The sequence below is a fragment of the Melanotaenia boesemani genome, chromosome 5 (genome assembly GCF_017639745.1).
Source record: "Melanotaenia boesemani isolate fMelBoe1 chromosome 5, fMelBoe1.pri, whole genome shotgun sequence".
In the NCBI taxonomy this organism is placed as follows: Eukaryota; Metazoa; Chordata; class Actinopteri; order Atheriniformes; family Melanotaeniidae; genus Melanotaenia; species Melanotaenia boesemani.
In genome coordinates this window covers 20789288-20811193 of record NC_055686.1, presented here as the reverse complement: position 1 = coordinate 20811193, position 21906 = coordinate 20789288, and the positions used below count along the sequence as shown (strand labels likewise).

The 21906-nt window shown below is 42.1% G+C and overlaps 1 protein-coding gene across 1 annotated transcript; it reads right to left on the bottom strand.

Moving 5' to 3' along the window:
• Positions 1-4987: 4987 nt before the first annotated feature.
• Positions 4988-9398, bottom strand: LOC121640773. The gene is made up of 18 exons (XM_041986637.1): positions 9276-9398; positions 9137-9192; positions 8973-9062; positions 8733-8860; positions 8511-8648; positions 8374-8439; positions 8127-8297; positions 7960-8056; positions 7679-7884; positions 7250-7609; positions 7056-7170; positions 6772-6977; positions 6575-6692; positions 6314-6486; positions 6149-6234; positions 5956-6074; positions 5762-5878; positions 4988-5072 (listed from the first exon to the last, which is right to left on the bottom strand). Exons 1-18 carry the CDS (start codon positions 9296-9298, stop codon positions 5026-5028), a joined length of 2316 nt encoding a protein of 771 aa, XP_041842571.1. The 5' UTR covers positions 9299-9398; the 3' UTR covers positions 4988-5025.
• Positions 9399-21906: the final 12508 nt, after the last annotated feature.

The window sequence follows — 21906 nt, the reverse complement described above, 5'->3', positions numbered from 1 at the left end:
GCCTGGGGTGTCCCCCACAGGGCATGGTGGGTGGGTTGTGTGTGGAGTGACTGTGTGGTGGTGAGTGATTGTGGGTGTGGCGTGGGGGAGGGTGTGAGTGTGGGGTTATATAGGGTGCAGGTGGGGAGTGGGGGGAGGGGGCCGACAGCACCCTGGTTCCCGGGGTGTGCGGCTGGAACATCGGGGTGTGTGCTGGCCTGCGCCGGGTGGCTGTCTGGGGGGGCCTGGTCCTCCTGGGCATGTTGCGGGCCCTCTGCCTTTGGGGGGTGGGGCGGCCGCCTCTGGGCTCCTGGGGCCCTGGGCCCTTTGCTTGGACTGCCCTGGGTAGCCGATCCCTGGCGGAGCCGGCGGCTGCTGATCTTGGCCCACTGGGACCTGCTGTGCCCCAGGACCGTGGGGGGCTCTTGCTGGGGCTCTCCTCTGCCGCCCTTCAGGTGGGGCTGGAGTCATCTTCGTGGTGGGGTGGCTTGGGTTGGTGCTCCGGGTCTGCTGCTGGGGGCCCGGGCTTCTGGCCCTGGTCTGCCTCTGGCATCCGTGGAGGCGTGGTCGCATTTGCATGATCTCACTCACCACTCTTCATCAAAGCTCACTGCTTGTTTCTCATGCTCTGCATGCTGACACAGTCACTGAGTTGTCCAGTGGGTTTTAATACTAAGTGATAATGTTTTTTTTTTTTTTTTCCTGTGAGTTAGTATCTGGTCGCTGTTATGTCTTTTTTGATTTGGTTATTATTTAAAAACTCTTAATGACTAGTTTTTTTCTGTGTGTATGTTTCTGCCTTTGTAAAAGTTGTAGGAATTTTCTGGTGTGTTCATTTACAGGTTTAACAGTTTGTTGTCTGGTGATGGTGTGGATTGAAGGGTCGTTGCCTTCTCTCTGTGATCTTTTTTGTCTCCTTTCTTCTTTCCCTTTTGCTCTTTTTGCTATTTTCCATCTTTTTCTGGCCCCTCCGGTCAAGTTCAGGAAGATTACATAGATTCCGTGATTCAAAGTAAATAAATAAATAAATTAATCACATTATCAAGAGGAGCCTTACCCATAGGCCTCCCCTTGGCAGAGCAAATTTGTTCAGCACGATACAGCAACCAGATTATCATTTTGTTTGCTATGATGCTGGACAGGACAAGTTTAAAAAAAAAAGAATATTTTTAAGTTGTGAAAATGTAGTAAACATTTTCCATTGTTCTATTTTGGACACAAGGCAAAAAGATTGCTCACATTCAGTTGTGTTTCTCTGAATTTTAATTCTAAAGCATGGTGAAACAACTGTGATGTTTCAGAAGAATTGGTAATGTAATGGAACGCAATATGGAACAGTCACCTGACATCCGTGTGTTGATTCAGATTAAGGAATATTGTTTCACAGCAAACATTTCACGTCAGTTTCAGTCATAAATGATTAATGGAGCCTCCGTAGCTAACCAGCTAGCGGAGGTAGGCGTGCTAAAGATAGGTGCTATCTGGCTAAAAACCACGGTTGTGCTACACTCCCCCTTCTTGCCGCAGATATTAGATACCTGTCAATCAAAAGGACACGCCCCTAATTATTCCAAATTTACACATAGTTTTGGTGTTGTGTTGCAGTTTATCATCCTATCTGAAGGTGGCAGCAGAGGTCGTATCGGCTGGTAAACTCACCAGGAGTTCTTTTGATGGACGCAAACGCCCAAACAACCATAATGGACGCAGAGAGTGCGCGCAGCCTGTTAACGCATTGTCACTCAGTTTCTGTGTTTTTTGTCTGCCGCTGTTTCTCTGTATTAAAAACCGACATAGCACGAAATGCAAGTGACAGTGGCCCTCTTTTATCAGCGTGGAAATTAGAGCACATCTGATCTGAGTAATGATCTTACGATTGGATCCACGTGTGATTTATGAAACATTCATATCTGACCGATTCCAGCATAGGAATGATCAGGCCTTGATAAATGAAGCTGCTGAAATCCATCTTTATTTTCATGTTATGCCTTTAATTATTAGAGGCCTCATCCAGTGAGTTCAAACCATGAAACGGAGACGTTCTCCTAAAAATGAAACTTTTTGGAGGTCAAGATCGAAACCCTCACTTGAGAGGTGGAAAAGGAGAAAGACATGCTGTTTGGCAGCCTAAAGACCAAAGTCAAAGGCATGCACATAAACGCTATATGGAAGAGGATCACAAAGGCAGTTAACAGGCAGTTAATCAAATCTGACTGAGGTTTAAATAAAATTCTCAATAAGCTGCCTATACAGTATATGCCCATGATTAAAGTTTTATTCGTTTTAAATTTAGAAAATAGCCATTGCCTGCAGAAAGTCACAGTTTTTTACTTTGCACACTTGAAAATATAAACAACACTAAAAACATCAATAAAAACTTTAAGAAACAGTTATTAAAACTTTTTTTAAACTGCTAAAAATTGTGTTTACTTGCATTAGCTAAGCATTATTGGGTTTAAGGATCTGTTATATGCAACCATTTTGTATAGCCTGCAAAAGAGAAAATTGATAGTTTATCATTATTTCAAATTGTAGTGTTTATTGATTCATGGGCCTTTTCATTAAATCTGAGTTATTCTAATTGTAATGTGTGGGCTTAGACTGTTTATCATATTTCTTATTGTCCAAAATCATTTTAAGTGCATCGATGTGCACTCCAAGCATATCAGTAAGCAATTTGTTAAATTCATTTTGGGAATTCATTTGATTTCTTTTCTTTCTTTCTTTCTTTTTCTGCAAATGGTTACTCTTGAATGAAATCCGACCTCTTTAATGTAGATTCAGCATTTTATTGACAAGAAATGTACTGTAATCAATTAAAAAATAATAAGTCATGAGCATCAGTGGATATGAAACCTTGTAAATCAGCACATAACTCTTATACTAATTGGACTTTATATTTTTAAAAATAAACAAGCATAAGGCAAACACATGGAGCCTAAACAGTTATGCAGCAACATGCCTGAACATCATTTTACAGCACCTCTTTGTCTGCAGTGGTAACTAATCCATTAAAGCACTCGCAAAAGCATACCTTCTTTGTTAATATAGACATATTGTCACTTGCCTTTGCGTGCTATGTCGGTTTTATACCGAGAGGAACAGATTAGAGACAGAGAGAAACTGAGCGATAGCGTTAACAGACTGTGCGCGCTCTTCTGCCGTTTAATCAGTTTCGGGCAGACAATCATTTTATGGTACGACACCTGTCCTCACCCACCACCAAGTCTTCCTCTGTGCGCCAGAGTTGTTCACCAAAACCGGTCGTAAATTGGTCGACTTGATCCAAACAGAACCGGACGAGTACCAGTCTCTTCTGTACTTAACTGCTAAGAAGTATGCGGTGTCTTACAGAATCGGTGATGGTGAACTAATTTACCTTTTTCAGAAATTGAGTTAGGTGTTACACGAAAATCTGTGACCCATCAGAATTTGTGACCACAGGGGCTGATAGCGTCCATTTCTTAGAATATAAAGGCGCATTTGGACAGAGAAGTTTAAAGATTATGGCAAGCCAAAAGGGCCATAATTCGCCTCTCTGTTGGCATGTTTGTAATAAAACGGTGCAAAATACGCCGTTTTGTGATGAAAAGCGGCATTAAAAGCGTTGGAAATGCTGTGTGATCTTATAACTTCCTTCGTGACAGTGAGTCATAAACAAAAACAGTTTTTGTGAAATATAGTTTATATTTGTTTAGACTTCTTTTTGTGTTGTGTCACCTCACTGTTACCTGGAATTACACAGAGCAGCTTTTTAAGCAGCCCAAATCACATTAGACACTCGAATGAATCAGGGAAAACGGGGCCTCGTTTGTCTTTGGCCATGTGATGTTCAGGAAAATAATACGGACTTTGCTTCATTTGGACACTTCCCCTTTACTCGATTCAGGCTTTGGGGCTTTTGTGTCAGACTAAGATCACTGGGGGGGGGGTTAATTTATGCAATCCCTTACAATACATTTGGCATACATCTTGAAATCCCTTAATCTGAGCTTCAGTATCCATGTTTGGGTTTTCAAAAGCATTACCATGACATCCCTACTTGACATGCTATAAATGACATTTGGCAAACTCCACATCTTGGTTTTCCAAGTCTGTTGCACACTTGAAATTTAAGACTCCCTTCCTCCCCATGTTTGTGCATTTCCTTTAATGTGCAAGAGCAGTGACAAATTTATAGGCAAATATTTTAATAGCTTTATTGAATTCCAAAAGTTTTTAAAAAATTATATGGTCTTCTTTCAGAAGTGGAATTATACATATAACTCTTATGCTTGTGATATTTAGATGACATGTAATCAAAGGTGTTTGACTCATTGTTCAGATCTTAAATACTCAGTGTGTGATTTTCAAAATTTCCACTACAGGGCCCTGTGCTATACTCCACAACGCACAAGTCTCCAAATCCAGCCGATTTAAATATTCTTGGTTTTCCATAACTGCCACATCCCCACTGTGTCCAAATATACAACTGAGCACAACTTCACCTAGCTTCTGACAATTTAAATTCCTTGGAGGTACCAAATGGTTGTAAAACCCACCTAGAAGGTGATAAGGATTTGCACTTCCAATTTTGTATGCAAAACATGTAGGCTGACCTCACCCAACATTGTACCTGGGGTGGTGTACAAATGTAGTTAGATTCCCTCAAGTTTGCTAGAAATTTCTTGGTAGGGGATATGTCAGCATCCAGGCAGGTTAATGTATGCAGTCCCCTTACAATTTAGCATATGTCTTCAAATCCCTTGATCTGTGCTTTATTATCCATGTTTGGTTTGAAAGTACCATGAAATGGCTTACCAAAGCAAATCCCTATCCGACAAATAACACTGGGAAAACCAGGATCTGGGTGTCTGCCAAGTCTGTTGCACATTTCATCTTCACTTCAACCCAATTTAGTTTCTGATCCATCTTCAAATTCACTCTGTCCCATTGCATCCCCTTAATGTGCAGCAGCATTAACAAACCTATACTCAATTTTAAAAGAACAAAAGCTTTATTGAATTCCAAAAAGTTTTAAAAAAAAAAAAATGACATGGTCTTCTTTCAGAAGTGGACAGCTTTTTGCTTTATCTGCAAGTATCCTTTCGTGCCTGTAAAGAGACGTTAGAACCTGAGCAAAGCAAGCGCTTCAGTCTGAAGATGAATCTGTAAATGCCCAACCAGTCATCCATTTTCAAGGCATCAGCAAGATTATAGCTGTGTCCCAATTCAGGGTCTGCACACTTACGTAGTCTACACACTTCGAAGTCTGCTTAACGTTTGTGAAATGGGACAGCCTACCTAGTCTAGAAGAATTTCCCATAGCAACAACACAGGACGTTGAATCACTTAAACCTCTGAAATTACTCGTAGGAAACGTCAGTAGACGCTGAACATGGAGCAGCAACACCTAGTTTTTAAAAAAAAAAAAAAAAAAAAAAAAAAAAAAAAAAAAAAAAAAAAAAAAAAAAAAAAAAAAAAAAAAACCACACACACACACACACACACACACACACACACACACACACACACACACACACACACACACAACACTTTAAACTTAATACGACTCAGGTTGCTGATTCGCCACCGTCCTGTGCGCAATGAATTGTGGGAGAAAGGAGGCCGTGAAGGATGGATCACCATCAAGCCTTCGTTTGAGGCCAAATGAAGTGCGGATTCGGAGGATCCTTCAAATTCTGTGAATTGGGACAGTACTTTGCGCACCGTGATGACGTATGTGGCTGACGAATCCACACTTTGAAGTGTACAGACCCTGAATTGGGACACACCCTATGACCTCGAGAGACTTTGATGTAGCGAACAGATGGGTGGAAGGCAGGCAGGTATTTCATGGGCATCATGGTTTTCTGGGGAGCAACTGTGGTCCGAAGAGGTGCTGTGGGGCTTGGCAGAACTAGAGAACACAGAACCATTAGTGATGCATTCCAATTTCAGCAATTTGAAACGAGTCACTCCCAGGTGACAAAGTACCTGCTGTGGGATGCTTGGTATACACGATTCTGCCAAAACCTGCTCCTTCAGATTCAAAGTTGTACTCCGAGAACAGGCGGTGGAGGCCGGCCAGAGGATATGTACACTGCACAGTAGCCCTTCAAGACAACAGGGTTCAACATGTCACTGCAAGTACTAATGATGGAGGAGGATAGTGAAGTGAAGTACATACCCCTCAGTAGCAGTATCAGCATCAAGGCTGTTCATATTGAGGTTGTAGAAAATCTTGTTGCGATAGGTCACATTTCCCCTCGTCAGCTGGGGAAGAGGTGCAGAGGAAAGTCGTAAGGCCAGTTTTACCCCCTTACGGTCATTCTAGCTACTGTACCAGCACTACCTTGATTGTGGAGCCACAGCTGTTGAGTGGGAAGGAAAAGAGCACCCTGGTGCCATCTGCTTCTCTGGGTCCACAGTGCTCATTAGTGAGGTGGGTTCTTGCTGGGATCTCCCCACTGGGCAGGACTGCAGACAGGTCAGCCACCACAGTCATCCAGCCATCAGTGGAACACACTGCAGGAGGAGGAGAGGAAGTAGCATGAGCTGCAACTACATGCAGACCTCCACCTGCTGTGACACCACCACCACAAGACGCACTTACAGACGAGCCCTGTGGAATTGAAGCGACACGTCTTGACAGTGGAAGTCTGGACCTTGGATGTGTTGCGATCCCTCACAAGGACCTCAAATGTGCCAAGAAATCCAGTTACAGTAATATTCTGCAGGGGAAAAGTATGCAGTCATTGCAGGACCCCAAGACACAACTGATGCTGCTAGTGACCCGCCTGCCCTACTGACCCTGTATTCATAGCCCAGAGTGAAAAGTGGCACATCGAGCAGTAGACTCTGGCTATCATTGGTCATCGTGTAGCCCCGCTTGGCGGCCAGCTCTGGCGTCAGCACGTTGGAGCCAATGGTGAGCTCCCACAGGGAGAGAGATGGCAGGTGATCCAGCTTGAAGCTGATCCCAGATTCCGTACAGACGGCAGCAAGGACTGGAGGAGCTGTCAAACACAGGGTCAACATTAACTGCAGAACCAGGACAGACCTTGGACCCTGAAACTTGGAGGCTTCAGACTTACAAATGTTGACTGATGCCATTACTGATGCCTTGTGGTAATATGGGTCATTTCCAGGCACAGTCAGCGTGAAGTTCACATCCAGCTTGTGCAGCATGGTTGCGTTCTCCTTGGAAAACTAAGAACACATCATCTCATTGTGGGAGCCAGTATTGCATTTGGAGATGCCATCATGCTAAAGGATACGAGACTGTTACCTGCTGCGTTACAACAGAGTCGTTGAGAGGCACCGTCATAGTGTAGCTGTGGGTGCTGTTGGGATAGAAGACCTTCGTGATGGAGTAGCTGCTGTCATTGGTGAAGGGCACTGCAAATTCTTGCTCGTTCAGCTGCACAGAAGTCAGCTCAACATCTTCAGGGACATTTCCCAGGAAGATCACAAACAGCCCTTCTTCCAGGATAGCCAGCTCCTCGGTGACCAGATGACAGGGCAGGAGGGGAGTGATCAGGATACGGTGATACAGGACCACGGTCTCCAGATAATCCTCATCCACTGTGATTTGCCTCATATACAGATGGAACAGGTAGAACTCGAAGATGCCGCCATTCACAAGGCTCTGAAACAGACGTGCAGGGGTATGAAAATACATGCAGCTTCATGACCCAGCAGCATATATGCATCTTACCTTCCTGTACCCTCCCTCAGCATTAGTGGGGATGCTGATGTGGACTGTGGTGGTGTTCTTTTCCATGAAGACACCCATCTGCTCTGCAACAGCCTGCTCTACAAGGTCCCCATTGAGGCCAACACTGATCTGTGTGCCATTCAGACTGGGGTACAGCCCATCTGGAGCCTTCCATACCATGTAGCTACCGTCATATGATCCCTCATCTGTTTAGAAGATGAAGCCGCCTGGTCATAACTAGAGCAAGTCAGCCAATGCAAGGCAAAGACAGCAGTACCTACTTGTGGAGCATGCAGCCACCAGGTCCACCAAGAAGACCACCCAGCTTTTCCTGGAGAACAGAGTTGCACGGACCACCTCTACTGCAACGCCATTCACCTGCAGAGAGAGTCTGCATAAACCCTGCTCTGGATCAGCACTGTGCTTACAGCTTTCTTCAGTGGTTTACCTCAGTGCTGTACAAGTCAGGTTGTCCATACGGTGTACGAAACACAATCCGCCCTTGGCTCAGGTCAAACATGTAGCCCTGCTTACGAGCTTCAGAGAGGTTCATGGGTGGCATTACCTCATCTGTTTTTTGAAGCGTCACCTGCCACTCTGAAGTGGATGACCAGGAGGCCTGGAAGAGGAGTTCACAACCCTTCAAGTGGTTTGCTTTCATGAAGTGAAAATTCATTGGTCATTTTGACACGTACAGGTCCAAGAGCATTCCAGTCGTCACTCATCTCAGAAGAACAGGTAAGATCACTCCTCAGAGACACCTGCAATCAAGTCAGTAGTGAGACACCTGGATCTGCTCTATAAGTAAAATACCAGAAGAATATGAACTCACCTCCATGTAGTTGACCTCACAAACAACCTCCCTGGATGAGAAAGGGACAGAGGGAGAACAGGTCTGGTTCAGTGCATAGATGACCTCCTCTCCTTCCTCGTTTGTGATCAGGTTGAATCTGAACATGAATGCCTCATCCTGAAACATTGGACAAATGAGGGGTGGGTGGGACTGCTTCATTAACCATGCTGCAAAAAGCTTTTTTCACCAGATTGGACGTACATTCTGGTCCGTGTGACAACTGAAGTATGAAGCTCTGAGCTCTACAAGGCCCAGGAAAGGGAAAATGCTGAGGGTGTAGCCACATTCTGCTGCATAGTCCTCAGTGATGGCGTAGGCACCTATTCTGTCTGTAAGAGATCTCTGCATTAGGTCAACAGCTCAACATTTACATAAAGTTCCTATTAAAATGAAGAGCTCTCACTAGTTCAGTTTCAGATCTAGTTTTGTGGAGAAACTCACCAACAGCTTCAAAGCGAACATCTTCTCCAGTGACAGCAAGATCAACAGCCATCATGAAATAATGGTCATTACAATCCACTTGCAAGACTCCTGTAGGGACAGACATGTTTTAGATACAAATCACGTGCCAGGTATTGCAACTCCATAAATGAACATCCACCAACCATCCACGAGGGGGTCACAACTTGCAGTTGACCATGCAGACAGCAGTAAAGCCACACTGCAACACAGAGACATGTGTGGTGAAACATTTCAGTCCAAGTGCAAAGTTCTGTCCTGTAAAGCTTTACCAAAACAAGTTACCTGATGCTGAACCTCAAAGCCATGGCTGCTGATGTGTTAGTAGTGTCTAAAGCTAGCTTAGCTGCCAGCAAACTACACTTACTGACCAACACAAGCTTAAGAAAACCACCTATCCCCAACCAAACACACACTGTGCTGGACTTTCTTACACAGCAGATTTTATGGTCCCATTTCCTCACCAACCAACCAACCAGCAGATGCATCCACATGTGCAGCTCGTTAAGTCATGGTGACTTGTGACTAGATTGATTGATGTTTGTCTAGATTGATGCGTGAGTTATGAGGTGTCAAACTAATCTCTCCTTTCATTTCTGATTTTAAATCATCAGTTCTTTTTCTGGTTAGTCCCACTAACCTGAGATACAAAGGAAGGAGGGCTGGAGAGACACAAAGACTGCCCTAATCATTTATATTTGTAGAGAGAATACAAAAGACCCTGAGCAGCAGATTACAGAGGCTGCTTTTTTAGTATCATACAGTAAAGTAGATGCAATGAAGCTGGATCTTTTCTTAAAGATCTTTTTCTTTATGAAAAAATCTCACTTCTAAGGTTTCAACATTTACGCTCTATGATCGATCAGTACCTTCCTCACAAATGCTCCATTGTCTTTAACTGGTTTGAGCCCATGATTTCTTCTCTTTTAAAAGAATGATTTAAGACCTTTAATTTAAGACCTTCCGTTTTACAACAAGATATTCTCCTCTTTAGCCTTTTTACAGAAACTTTTCACACCTGTATTTTACTTTATTAAATGCTTCATTGTCATCAGACTGTATACCAGCTGCTTTCAAACATGTTGTGCAACCCATTTAAAAAAGAAAAAGCTTGTTTAAAATGTTTTAACTGACTACAGGCTGATATCTTTGTGTACAAAATTCAGGGAAAAGTAGTTTTTAATCAACTTAAGTCACGTTTAGACACTCATGGAGTTTGTAAAGATATTCTGAGATGGCCCTTTTAAAACTGGATGTCTCCGTCCTACTGCAGTCTGTTCAACTATCTAAAAGTTGTAAATGACTATTTAACAAGGAATTTTCTCTTTCTGAATGAAAACATACCTAAAGTTACTGTATTTCTTTCCCATCCCCCTTGTGATGTCATAGAGTAGACTGTGTGGCAATGTCCATGTGATGACCTTGTGATATCATACACACATTTTACATTGACACCTCACATTCACTTACTTTTTATGTTTCTAGACCTAAATATATAAAAATAAAGCTAGTTACAAACTCCACAAGAAGTGAGAACTTTGTTCTTGCTTTCTAGGCCACAAGAACAAGAAAAAGGTTTGTATTGGTCCAGTCATTTCATACTCCATGAAAAGCTTTGTCTGTGACAGAATTTTCATCACGGCAATGAGGACAATTTATTTAGTATTATCAGTTTATTTGTGCATTTAGTTTATGTGCACACCAGCCGCATCAGTGCCATGTGAGCAAGTGTTCTCTAAGGCTAAAGAACTTGCATAAAAAAGTTTATCGCCTGAATGTCAAGACATTGGAGAAACTTATTTTCTTGAAAAAAAAAATGTATTAAAAAAGAAAGAAAAAAAAAAAACTCCCTGCCTGTATGTGTCAACATGACATTCACAACAATTTCACTTTGATTTTCACATTATGACACATGTTCATGTTATTTATTGACTGTGTATTTTAAAGATATCAAAGGTATTTTGAACTTAGATTACGATATAACACAATGACTTTAATAATATTATATATACTAGGTCCTATATTCTCAAACTGTAGTACGTGTACCACCAGTGGTACGCAAGAGCCCTCTTGGTGGTACTTAGAGGAAAGTCATAAATATTTTTTAATAAAATTATTAAACATTAAGGGTCGCGGGTAAGCTGGAGTCTATTCCAGCATTACCGGTGAGAGGCAGGTACACCTGGACAGGTTACCTGTCCATCAGAGGGCCAACACATAGGGGACAAACAACCACAACGGTGGGAGGAAGCTGTAGAACCTGGAGAGAACCCAGGCATACACGGGGAGAACATGCAGACTCCACACAGAAAGGCCACATAGTTCGAACCTTCCCCTCCAGCTGAGATTCAAACCAGCGACCTTCTTGCTGTGAGGCTGTGGTGCTAACCACCACACCACCGTGCAGCCCAGTTCCTTTATGAACTGTCCATAGCTAATAGCTATGTATATTATAGCTTAATATGTTTGCTACTGTATGTTTAGGTTTTTCATGATGGTGGTACTTGGTGAACTCGATATTTTCTCATGTGGTACATACTGTAAAAAGTTTGAGAACCACTGTACTAGGTCATTGAATCTGTATGTCAGTTGAGTATCTCATTTAGGTTGCCTGTAATAATGTTTAAGATCCAGCAGGTTTCATGATTGAGCATCACAGTCACACAGGTAGTGACGTTAGTCTGACACAAAAGCCCCAAAGCCTGCATCGAGTAAAGGGGGCGTGTCCAAATGAAGCCTGAAGCGATGCCCTGAACATCACGTGACCAAAGACAAATGAGGCCCGTTTTCCCTGATTCACGCGAGTGTCTCGTGTGATTTGGGCTGCTTAAAAAGCTGCGGAAAATGCAAGAAATGCTCTGCGTAATTTATATTTAATATGTATGTCCATATAAGGGACATAGACTGGAGTGTCGACACCATCACAGACTACATTTGTTTCTGTAGGGACACTGTGTTTCCAGTTAGGACTGTATGGTAATATCCTTACAATAAACAATGGATCACGAGTGACATCAAGGGCCTCCTGAACCGGAAGAAGGTGGAATTCCAGGAAGGACATAAGGAAAAGCAGAGGAGTGTGCAACGAGAGCTTAAAAAGACTCTGGGGCACTCTAAAGCCCCACTTATGCTCAAGGCAGAAGATGGATACACAGATGGACAAACAGTTTTGCTCGTCTCCTGCGTCAGTTACACACTTAATTTGGTCCGTTTTCACGGAGCTTAGCCATCTGTCGCTTGACACAGAAAACAGAGCAATACCACCAGAAACTGTGGGGGCAGTGTTGAGCAGAATAGCTGACATGCAAACAGTGAAAGAAGCAAACCAGAGGAGAGGAACAAGAAGAAGAAGAAAAAGAAAAATAATGAAGACAACAATTGCATGAGTTTTGAATAAAGGCTATACTAGTGTTTATGCTGTGTTGGGCAACTGAAAACAACTTTGTAGTGGTGCATTAAAAGCACCAGCCGGTGTCTGCGAGAGTGAACTCAGCACTGCCCACTGCCATGACTTAACCATCATGGCAATGAAAAAGGCTCCTGGAAGTATGACAACTGCGACATGTGACAATTTTTTAAATGGACATCCCTATTTACATATGTACAACAACACTCCAACAACATCCAAAGCTTCCAGATCAAAAAGATCCAGAGAGGAAAACTCACCCAGATCTCTCCACCGAAAGGCAACACAGCAGACATTTTGCTGTCTATCGACTCACACTTATCTAGTCTGGATGCACATTTGTCCCTCGTAAAATTTTTCACACGGAGTTCCAAGCGCTGCACGAGTCTTTGGAATTTAGACAGTGTTGTGGAATTTTTAGTTATCAAAGATCACACACTAGGTGAGAATCGAACAAAGTATTATTTATTAAGAGCTGATCAGCAATGAGAGTCCCACAGTCAAAGGAGTTTGTCTGCGTGAGTCTGGGGAGATACAAGTGAGCTTGGTTAATATACTAGGCATGAACTGATAACATCACAGCAGGTCATTGTTGTAAATTCCTCACAGCCTGGTACAAAGAAGAAAAGTAAAAAGGGGGAAGGGGAGCTCACTAAATCCTTATCTGGGTACACAGTCATTCTCCTCCCTCAGTCAAACATAAGCCAAGCTTTAACAATGCAAAGTGTAGTCTACAGAATATAAGGGTATGTGTATAAATTTTCCATTACAATCCACCCCTTTGATTAAAATGCAACATATTAATCACACATAAAGAGAAAATTTACTCAAAGAACTTCAAACCACCATATGGAGAAATACAAGAACCACTAGTAAGCCAGTCCCAGAGATCAGTAAGGGCATCATGGATCACAGACAAGTTAACAGATGTATCAGGGACAAAGGTACAACACTGATCTCCAATCAGAGCACAAGTGTCACTTTGTGTAGCTAATAAAAATCAAGAGCCATCCTGTTTTATAGAGACATTATTCTCAAAGCCTAAACTTCTTTTTTGCAGCAAACTAAAGCCAGAATCCACTAAAGAGGTTAAATTTTCCAAAGAGATTGATGGATCTTCCACAGTCCATGCTAGTTCCCCAACCCCCCCCACCAGGGCAAAGCCATCATAAATCCTTTCATCTGTGGAGAGAAGATACCGCGTTTAACAGATGGGGGTGATAAAAGGGGTCAGGAAAAGGCCGTAATGTTTAAACACAACAACTCTTAAGCCTCACTCTGTAGAAAGAGAACAGTCAGGGAATAATCACAAGAATTTAAGGTGAACGAGTCAGAGCATTTGGGGCAAGGTGAGGATATACATGAGACTGGAATAATACGCTGACAAACTAGAGTGTCCTAAAAAGAATAGTGCATCTGTCCCGTTTCGCTAAAAACAGAGAGATGGAGAAAAATATGATCTCTTAAGCGGAAAACAGTTCTGGATAAAACACATGTGGAGTTTGTATTGTTGGAAAATTCAGTGTTGTCATGATGCTGAAGAGTGTGGTCATCTCGGCGGTGCCTCCTGAAGGAGGGTGCTTCTGTCCCCTGCAGTCGTCTGGCGGGTTGGGACGAAGCTGGGGTGCGTTGTGTCAGGTAAGGTCCGGTTGGATCCAGGTACCAGAGGAGGGAGGTGACAAGGATGAAGAGGATGACGCACGACCATCCCCTCACAGCAGTCTGGGTGTACTTCATGTTGTCACGTGGAGAATGGACTATCTCGCACGGGGCTGACCTCAGGGATTATTCTGCCCTGTGGTTGAGAGGTCAGCTGGAGCTGGGGTACCCTGAAACCTTCTACAGTGGGACACGTGAATCCACGTGGACCTTTCAGCGACCTTCACTGCTGTATGAGTGACCAACAGGACCTGGAATGGACCCAGCCACCTTTCAAAACGTCAGTGCTTTCTTCTCGTCTCCCGGACCAAGATCCAGTCTCCCGGAACCAAGGAATGGAGCAGATCTGATGCTGGCGTGGCAGGCCTTCCTTAGCCACACTGTGCACCTGTGAGAGAACTTTGGACAAATTTTAGCAATAAGCAAGCATGTTACCTTCACAGTATGTGGTAGACACGGAGAGTCCTGGGGGATCCAGACTAGTGTGAGGAGGTCTGCCAAACAGAATCTCAAATCTTGCTGAGGTTCGTTTCGGGCACGTTTCCTCATTCTCATGTGCGAGTGGGAAGGCTTTAGGCCAGGACTGTCATGGCCCACGCTCATCCTCACCCCTGGTTTCCTGTTGACCATATTTGGCACACCCTTGGTCACCGCAATCAGGACGGCGCAGCTAGAAGACACCTACTCATCATCTCACCTGCTCTGAAACTCCACTCAGACCTCCAGTCGCTTTCATTATCTTGTCTGCACCTTGTGCTAACTCAGCTAACCTTCGAAACCTTCTCTCTCTTCCCAAGAACCCATACCTGGACCAGACCGTGCCGCGAAGATCCCAGTCTGCCCGCTCCAGCCGTACTCCCAACTAACCTTGCTTTTCCTTTGCACAATAACGTATTCTTTGATCATTCTCAGTTTTCAACTTTCCTTTAATCCATACATCAAGCCCTGACAAGGACAATCCTGTTTCTTCACAACATTTTGCCAGCTTACCTTACAAAACGGTATTTTCACGCTCGATTGCTCCGCCTGATTTGTGGGTGATAAGCACAATGAGTCTTAAGCTGGAACCCCAACAGTCCACTTACCTCTTTCAGGGCTGCATTGACAAAGTATGAACCAGTGTCAGATGAGACCTTAACTGGAATCCCCATCTTGGAACGATCTCAGTCACCAGAGCCTTAGCCACGACTGAACTTGTAGCATGCTTTGCTGAAAAAGCTTTAACCCATTTTTTGGCCACATGTCAACCATGACTAAACAATATTTCTTATCTTCTGCAAATGTTAACTCAATGAAATCCATCATCACGTGATCAAAAATGCTGATTAGGTGGTGTATGACCAGCTGGAGGGCAGGCAAGAGGGCGGGCTGTATTGTAGCCTGCACAGATCAAACATTTTTGCAGTACTGTTCAGCCACCACAGTGAAGCCTTTTGTAACCCAAGATGTTATACCACAGTGAAGCCTTTTGTAACCCAAGATGTTATAGAAGATACCATCCCCCCTTTTGGCACATGGTCCACCCCATGTGACAACTTAGCAAACTAGGGGAAAAAATTGACAAAGAAGACAAGGTCTTCCATCAGTAGAGCGCACAATACCTGCAGAACGAGAGCTGCATGGTGGAATAGTCAATTTACCAAAAAACTGACATACTTTCCACTTTTGTTAATATGTGACAGTATCCCAGGTAAGAGTAAAATCGTACACAAAACATTAAAATTCTTGTATACTTGAATCCTGGAGTTGCCTGTTCTGGCTTCCCCCTGTGAAACAATCCTCATTAGCATAAGCACATGTGTACAAGGTGATAATTTTCTCCACCTGTAAAAGTTCTATCCCAAAATGTCATAAGGGACAAAGTCATTTTTGATTTTAAAATGCACATACACATATTTTACAAAAAGAGATGTAGAGTAGACGTCTCCTCCTCCTGTAAACAGATTATCAGACCTTCTTTTCATGACAATAAATGTGTGTAACTGTTAATGGCAGCAGAATTAACAGCGTTATAAAACAGCAATCAGCCTTCTGTGGAAACAATCCTGGATAAGAACCTGCTGGAAGAAAAGTTCATTCAATATCAGTCCATCAGTGGTTTGTCGTCAGGTCAGAGTCAGAAACTTTGTCAAAGTCACGTCAGTTGTTCTGCGCAGAAAGGCCAAATCAGAGCAGGTCAATTTTCCTGCATTCGTGGGGATCCTTAAAGTTCATTTTAAAATTGTTTGGAAAACACTAATTGTTTTGGAGATTTTTATTATTAATGCTTTCAACTCCAAGATGGTATGGACTCAAACCCAATTGGAATTTCTTTGAATAATGTGTCCATCATCAGCCAAATTTCTTTTGCTCGAGCAGCGCTTTTAGTCTTTTAGAAAACCCTTTTTTCATTATTATTATTTTTAAGAGAATCAGTTTAAAATGTCCATGGATATCAGACCAAGATGAAACAAGTTTTTAATTTTCTTCTGGTATCTCAGTAGTCATTTTATAGTGCATTTTCTTGTTTTAATGCAGAGCTAACAATGACCTGAAAGTAATTTTATCTGCCTCAACATTTGTTGTTTAAGTGTTTAAGGTTTTCTTTGTTTTACTTAAAGTAATTTGCATACAGTTACATCTAAAGACAGTTAATAGAGGAGCTCCTTAATGTAATTTAATTCATACATCAGCATTTTCTTTAGGTCTTAGGAAATTCCCTCTAAGCAATCTATTTATTGATTCATCTGTTTTCAGACAGATTTCAGATTTTTTTTAGTTTGCTTGACTGAAAAATAAATCTATTATGTTTTCAGTTTGTATCTTTAAAACTGTTTCAGATTCAATTCTTGTTTAATATGGATTATAGATACCGTACCAAGAGTACTAAAACCCTAATCTAAGCCATTTGTGAAAGACAAAAATTTAAATAATCAGGACCCAGAGACACATGAACAGTTTTGGTGCAAATCACGCACACACTTAAGGTTTTCAGGAAATCAGGGGACTTGCAGTTTGCATCTCCACAGAGAACCAAGCAGGGAAACTGCCATTCAGTATTACAGAAATGTAAATAAGGATCAGTATGTTGACATTTCCACCTCTGGCAGGAAGGTTTTACTCACTCTCACTACTTCAGCTGTAGTAATGAGAGAGATACCATCTTATCTGATCCTGGGTCAACGGTTAGCTGGGTAATCTGGAGAAAATATAAATTCATGTGTCAGTGAGTAACAATTAGAATGCATCTGAAGGGATAAAATAAATAAAACATTATTTTCATCCCGTTTTACTCATTTTCTTCTCCTCTATAAATGAGCCGATCAGTGTTGGATAACTGAGGAAAGGTTGTTGCTACCAGCTCACTAAACATGTTCTGTTCTTTCTAAATCATGAAAACAAACAAAACAGGGTTAGTAGCTCATCATGTCATGTTATGTGATGTCAGTAGCAAGCAAGTACTTTGTTGCAGTGTGCGTGCGTGTATTTGTAAATGCGTCCCTCGTTCCAGCTGTGAACGAGTCTTTTGTGTGTGAAATGTCTAGAAGTGAAGCTTCTCCTGTTTACTCTTTAGCACTTTCTTTCCATAAACGATGTAGATCTGCTTAACTTCAATAAAGATTTTGAATGAAATCATTAATTATTTGTGGTAAGAAATCAGAACAATCTCACCATCATTGTTTTAACTGGTCACATGACTGCTTCCATCCCCGAGTCAGCTCTGCCGTGGATCAGTCAGACGGCAAACCGCCTTTTGATTTTTATGGCCAATGACCCTTTTCACCACGTGGATGTTCTCTCTCTGGTCAGTAGAACCGGATGGTTTTCCAACCTCGGGCCCCCAGCACCCACCTCTCTGTTCGCCCCTCAAAGTCCAGCGGCCACGCCACTTCGGAGCTGGTCGAAGAGCTCTTGTCCTGGTTTGTCCTCTGAATAAACGCATGATCAGGAGCGTTGTGAAGGATGGTGTTCTACCATCCAAAAACAGATGTTTACATGTCCATCAGACATCTGGTTTTAGTCTCTTTGGAACTAGAAGCAGAGGAACTCTTGTGGTAAATGCTGGAGTATCTTCTGTCTTTGTTTCTTGAATCATATAGAGCATCAGGTGGAGCTGGTAGGAATGGGCATCCGTATCAGTTCGTAGGACATGGTGGTGATAGAAAGTTTATATACATATATATACATATATATATCAGTGGGTCTCTGCTGACTTTTATCCAGGCGGAAGAACTGAGTCGGGTCAGGTATGCAGCCTGTGAGCTTCAGGAGAGGGTGTCTCCGACGGAGACGGAGGGAGGAGGAAAAGAAGAAAAAGAAAATAGGGTCAATATTTATCCTACAAAGATTATGCATGTGTCTGAGGAAAGTTGTAAGTGTTTTCTCTCAGAGATAGCTAAAAACAAATCTTCTGTGTGTGTATCTAATTTCCTTTAAGGTAAAAATTGTTCATGTTTGACAAGTTTAAAAAAACACACAAATTAAGTAGAAAGAATGCAATAAAATTAAAGTATTGTGATGAAGGTGTCCATAAGAAAAGAATGAAATTCTTATAAAAAAATATTTTATAAATGCAAATACAAGTCAGCTGAGACTCAAAAACTATAGTTTTTCAGATAGACTTATGGATAAAATGTTCTATTTTTCTTTCCAAACAGACAACCAGCTTTTACAACCTGAAGGTGTCCTTGTGTGTATTAAGTATTCTGGAGCAGAGCAAAACATTTCCTCAGTCTGATCAGATAATTTTTCATTATCTGGATCTTTTCCAGACGTAAATTTAGCATCTCCTTCTGATTTAGTTTTTTCTGTTAAAAGTACCCATTTTATTTCTTCATGAGATTTCTCATATCCTACTTAAACTGTTAGACAGTGCTTCATTATTACCAACGTGTCCTCTCTCTCTGCTGCTTCGGAATGTGAGAGAATCTCCAACCACACACACACTCACACACTCTTTGACTCTTTTTGTTGTTATCTTCTTCTTTGGTTTCATTATTCTTTCCTTTTATGCTTCAGCAATACGCTTATTTTATTTATTATATATTTGTTTCTTCTTTATTTATTTTATTTTATACGGTGCACCTATTTGACTTATTTATGTATTTATTTTATTACTTATATTTATGCCCTTAAATAGTATTCTGCTTGGCCTTTTTTTTTTTTTTTTTCCTTTGTTACATATTGGGGAGTCCATTTACCCTCCTTCTCCTTAACAGCTGTATTTCCCATTGCAGCTAGGACGTCTCCTTGCTGGATTTTTCTTCTTAGAGGAGCCCAAACTCAGGCACAAAAATTGACTAAAACGCCTATTATTCCCACCGAAGTTTTCACCTCAGTGCCGGACTAACCCTACCCTACCGCAGTAGAATAGTGATCTATCTTGCCTTCACAAGATAGTGGGACCCTACCCTATTTTACATAAGATAGTGAGAGAAGGGTGGTAAATGAGACTCCAATATGAAAACTTCTCACCGTGTGTGATTCTGGGTGCTGCTCCACACGCAGTCTTCGTTCTGGATATCAGTGGTGCCTGAACGGAGTCCCTCCGCCGTCCCCTGTTGGTTAAGGCTGACCCAGGGGCTGAAGTATCCTTCAGGATGCGCGATCACGGGTTCTGGTCCTCCGGTCAGTCACTCAAGATATCCTGTTCGTGACGCCAAATTGTTGTGGAATTTTTAGTTATCAAAGATCACACACTAGGTGAGAATCGAACAAAGTATTATTTATTAAGAGCTGATCAGCAATGAGAGTCCCACAGTCAAAGGAGTTTGTCTGCGTGAGTCTGGGGAGATACAAGTGAGCTTGGTTAATATACTAGGCATGAACTGATAACATCACAGCAGGTCATTGTTGTAAATTCCTCACAGCCTGGTACAAAGAAGAAAAGTAAAAAGGGGGAAGGGGAGCTCACTAAATCCTTATCTGGGTACACAGTCATTCTCCTCCCTCAGTCAAACATAAGCCAAGCTTTAACAATGCAAAGTGTAGTCTACAAAATATAAGGGTATGTGTATAAATTTTCCATTACAACAGGTACAGGTGTTAGCTACAGAGAACGCCACCCTCAAGGAGTTCGTAAAATCCCTCACCGAGAAAATTACCTGACTCCGAGAAGACAGCAAGAACATCAGCGAAACCATTATAGACTTGCAGAAAATCTTGTTTTTCAGGCATCCTTGAGCGGGCTGAAAAAGACCCTGAAGCTACGGTGAAAAACTTAATCAAAACACAGCTTAAACTTACAGATGACCCCGTTAAAGCCATCACATTTCACCCGGTCCACAGGATGGGATCGAAGAAACCTGCCACTGGCAGACCCCGACCCATCGTGGAAAAGTTTGAACACTTGAAACAGAAAGAGCAGGTGAAGCGCTGGGGCATTAACGACCAGTTCCCCAGGGAGATCTTGGAGCAATGAAAGATTCTGTTCCCGATCTGAAGGAGGTTCATGGAGGGTGGCTCATGTCCGGTCATCTCCGTGGACTGGCTATTTGTGAACAGGACACTCTACAGGAATCAATCTGTTACTCCCTGGTTTTTCTAAACTCAGGGGCCGGTTGTTCAAGCATAATCCTATCGGATTTCGGTTATTGGATAGGATCAAATCTTGATAATGGGTTGTTCAAAAGGGAAATCCAGATTCTGAAATCCACTTGGATCATGTCATCCAATCCTGGCTGTTATCCGGATAAAACCCTCAGTTTGGGTTGTTCCAACCTTTTGAGTAGAATCCTGATAACTTTGATCCAAAGAAACAGGATTATCCTGATCCCAACAGAGTGTAGGATTACAAAGTGGATTTCAGAAAGAAACTGTGGTAAAACAGCTGATCAAATAATAGAACTTTTTATTCGATGCATATGCTTATATTTGTATTTTGCACCTGGATAAAGTCCTTAAAATAAGCATAGGCTCCTACTAAGCATTTCAGCATAGTAAAGCAAGAATGAAAACATGACATTATCATGTCCCCATGAAATAAACCCCCAAACAAATTCAATAACACAAATAAAATATTAATAATATTATTTTCCAGTTATTAATTACTGCATAATCAGAAAAGAACCTGTCAAAAAAAGAAATGTCTAACGATTTCATCCCTCATTACATGTCCCATCAGTCCCTCATTCTGACAGAATGCCAGAGGGAGGGTCTGTACCGGATCAGCTCAGGTGTGTCATTAACATTGTCAGAAAGAGGGACAGTCCACCTGGTCGCAATGTTATGTAGGACAATGCATGCACGTATTATGTTACATGCTCCCGGTGGTTCCACTTTTAAATAGTTATGGCATGCAAACCGTCTCTTCTACCTGTTCTTCACGTGGCCGGCAGCGCACACTGATCTACATACTGGAAATCCGGATTTGGTGATCCTGAAAAACAGGATTTTAGATAAGGGTGATCCAATCCTATTTTTCTTTTAACAACTGGGTTAAAAGTAAGCCGGATCACATGATCCGCTGTCCTGAAAAATGGGATTACCCAAATCCGGATAGCTTTTATCTGGATAAAACTTTTTTGAACAACCGGCGCCAGGTGATCGGTTTGAATTATTTCTGTTTTCTCACTGTTAGTGATAAATATCCATTTTGTTCGCTATTTTACTTTTGTTAAATGGGAATACTAACATCGCTGCCAGTCTCAAACACAGAGGTTACAGGATGGTGATTAGATTTGTAAGATAAGATAAGATAAGATAAGATAAGATAAGATAAGATAAGATAAGATAAGATAAGATAAGATAAAACTTTGTTAATCCCACAAAGGTTTAATGGGATTTCCCTTTTCACTTCACCCCAACTTGTTGCACTTCTAGTTTTTTTTATGTAACATCCACATCACTCAGCAAAGTTTACATACATGCGCA

Coding starts and splice junctions, on each gene's coding strand:
- LOC121640773 (XM_041986637.1), bottom strand. CDS start 9,298: ATGGCTTTGAGGTTCAGCATCAG. Junction 7,885..7,959: donor GGTGGCTGCATGCTCCACAA/GTAGGTACTGCT, acceptor TCTTCTAAACAG/ATGAGGGATCATATGACGGT. Junction 6,693..6,771: donor CTCTGGGCTATGAATACAGG/GTCAGTAGGGCA, acceptor TTTCCCCTGCAG/AATATTACTGTAACTGGATT.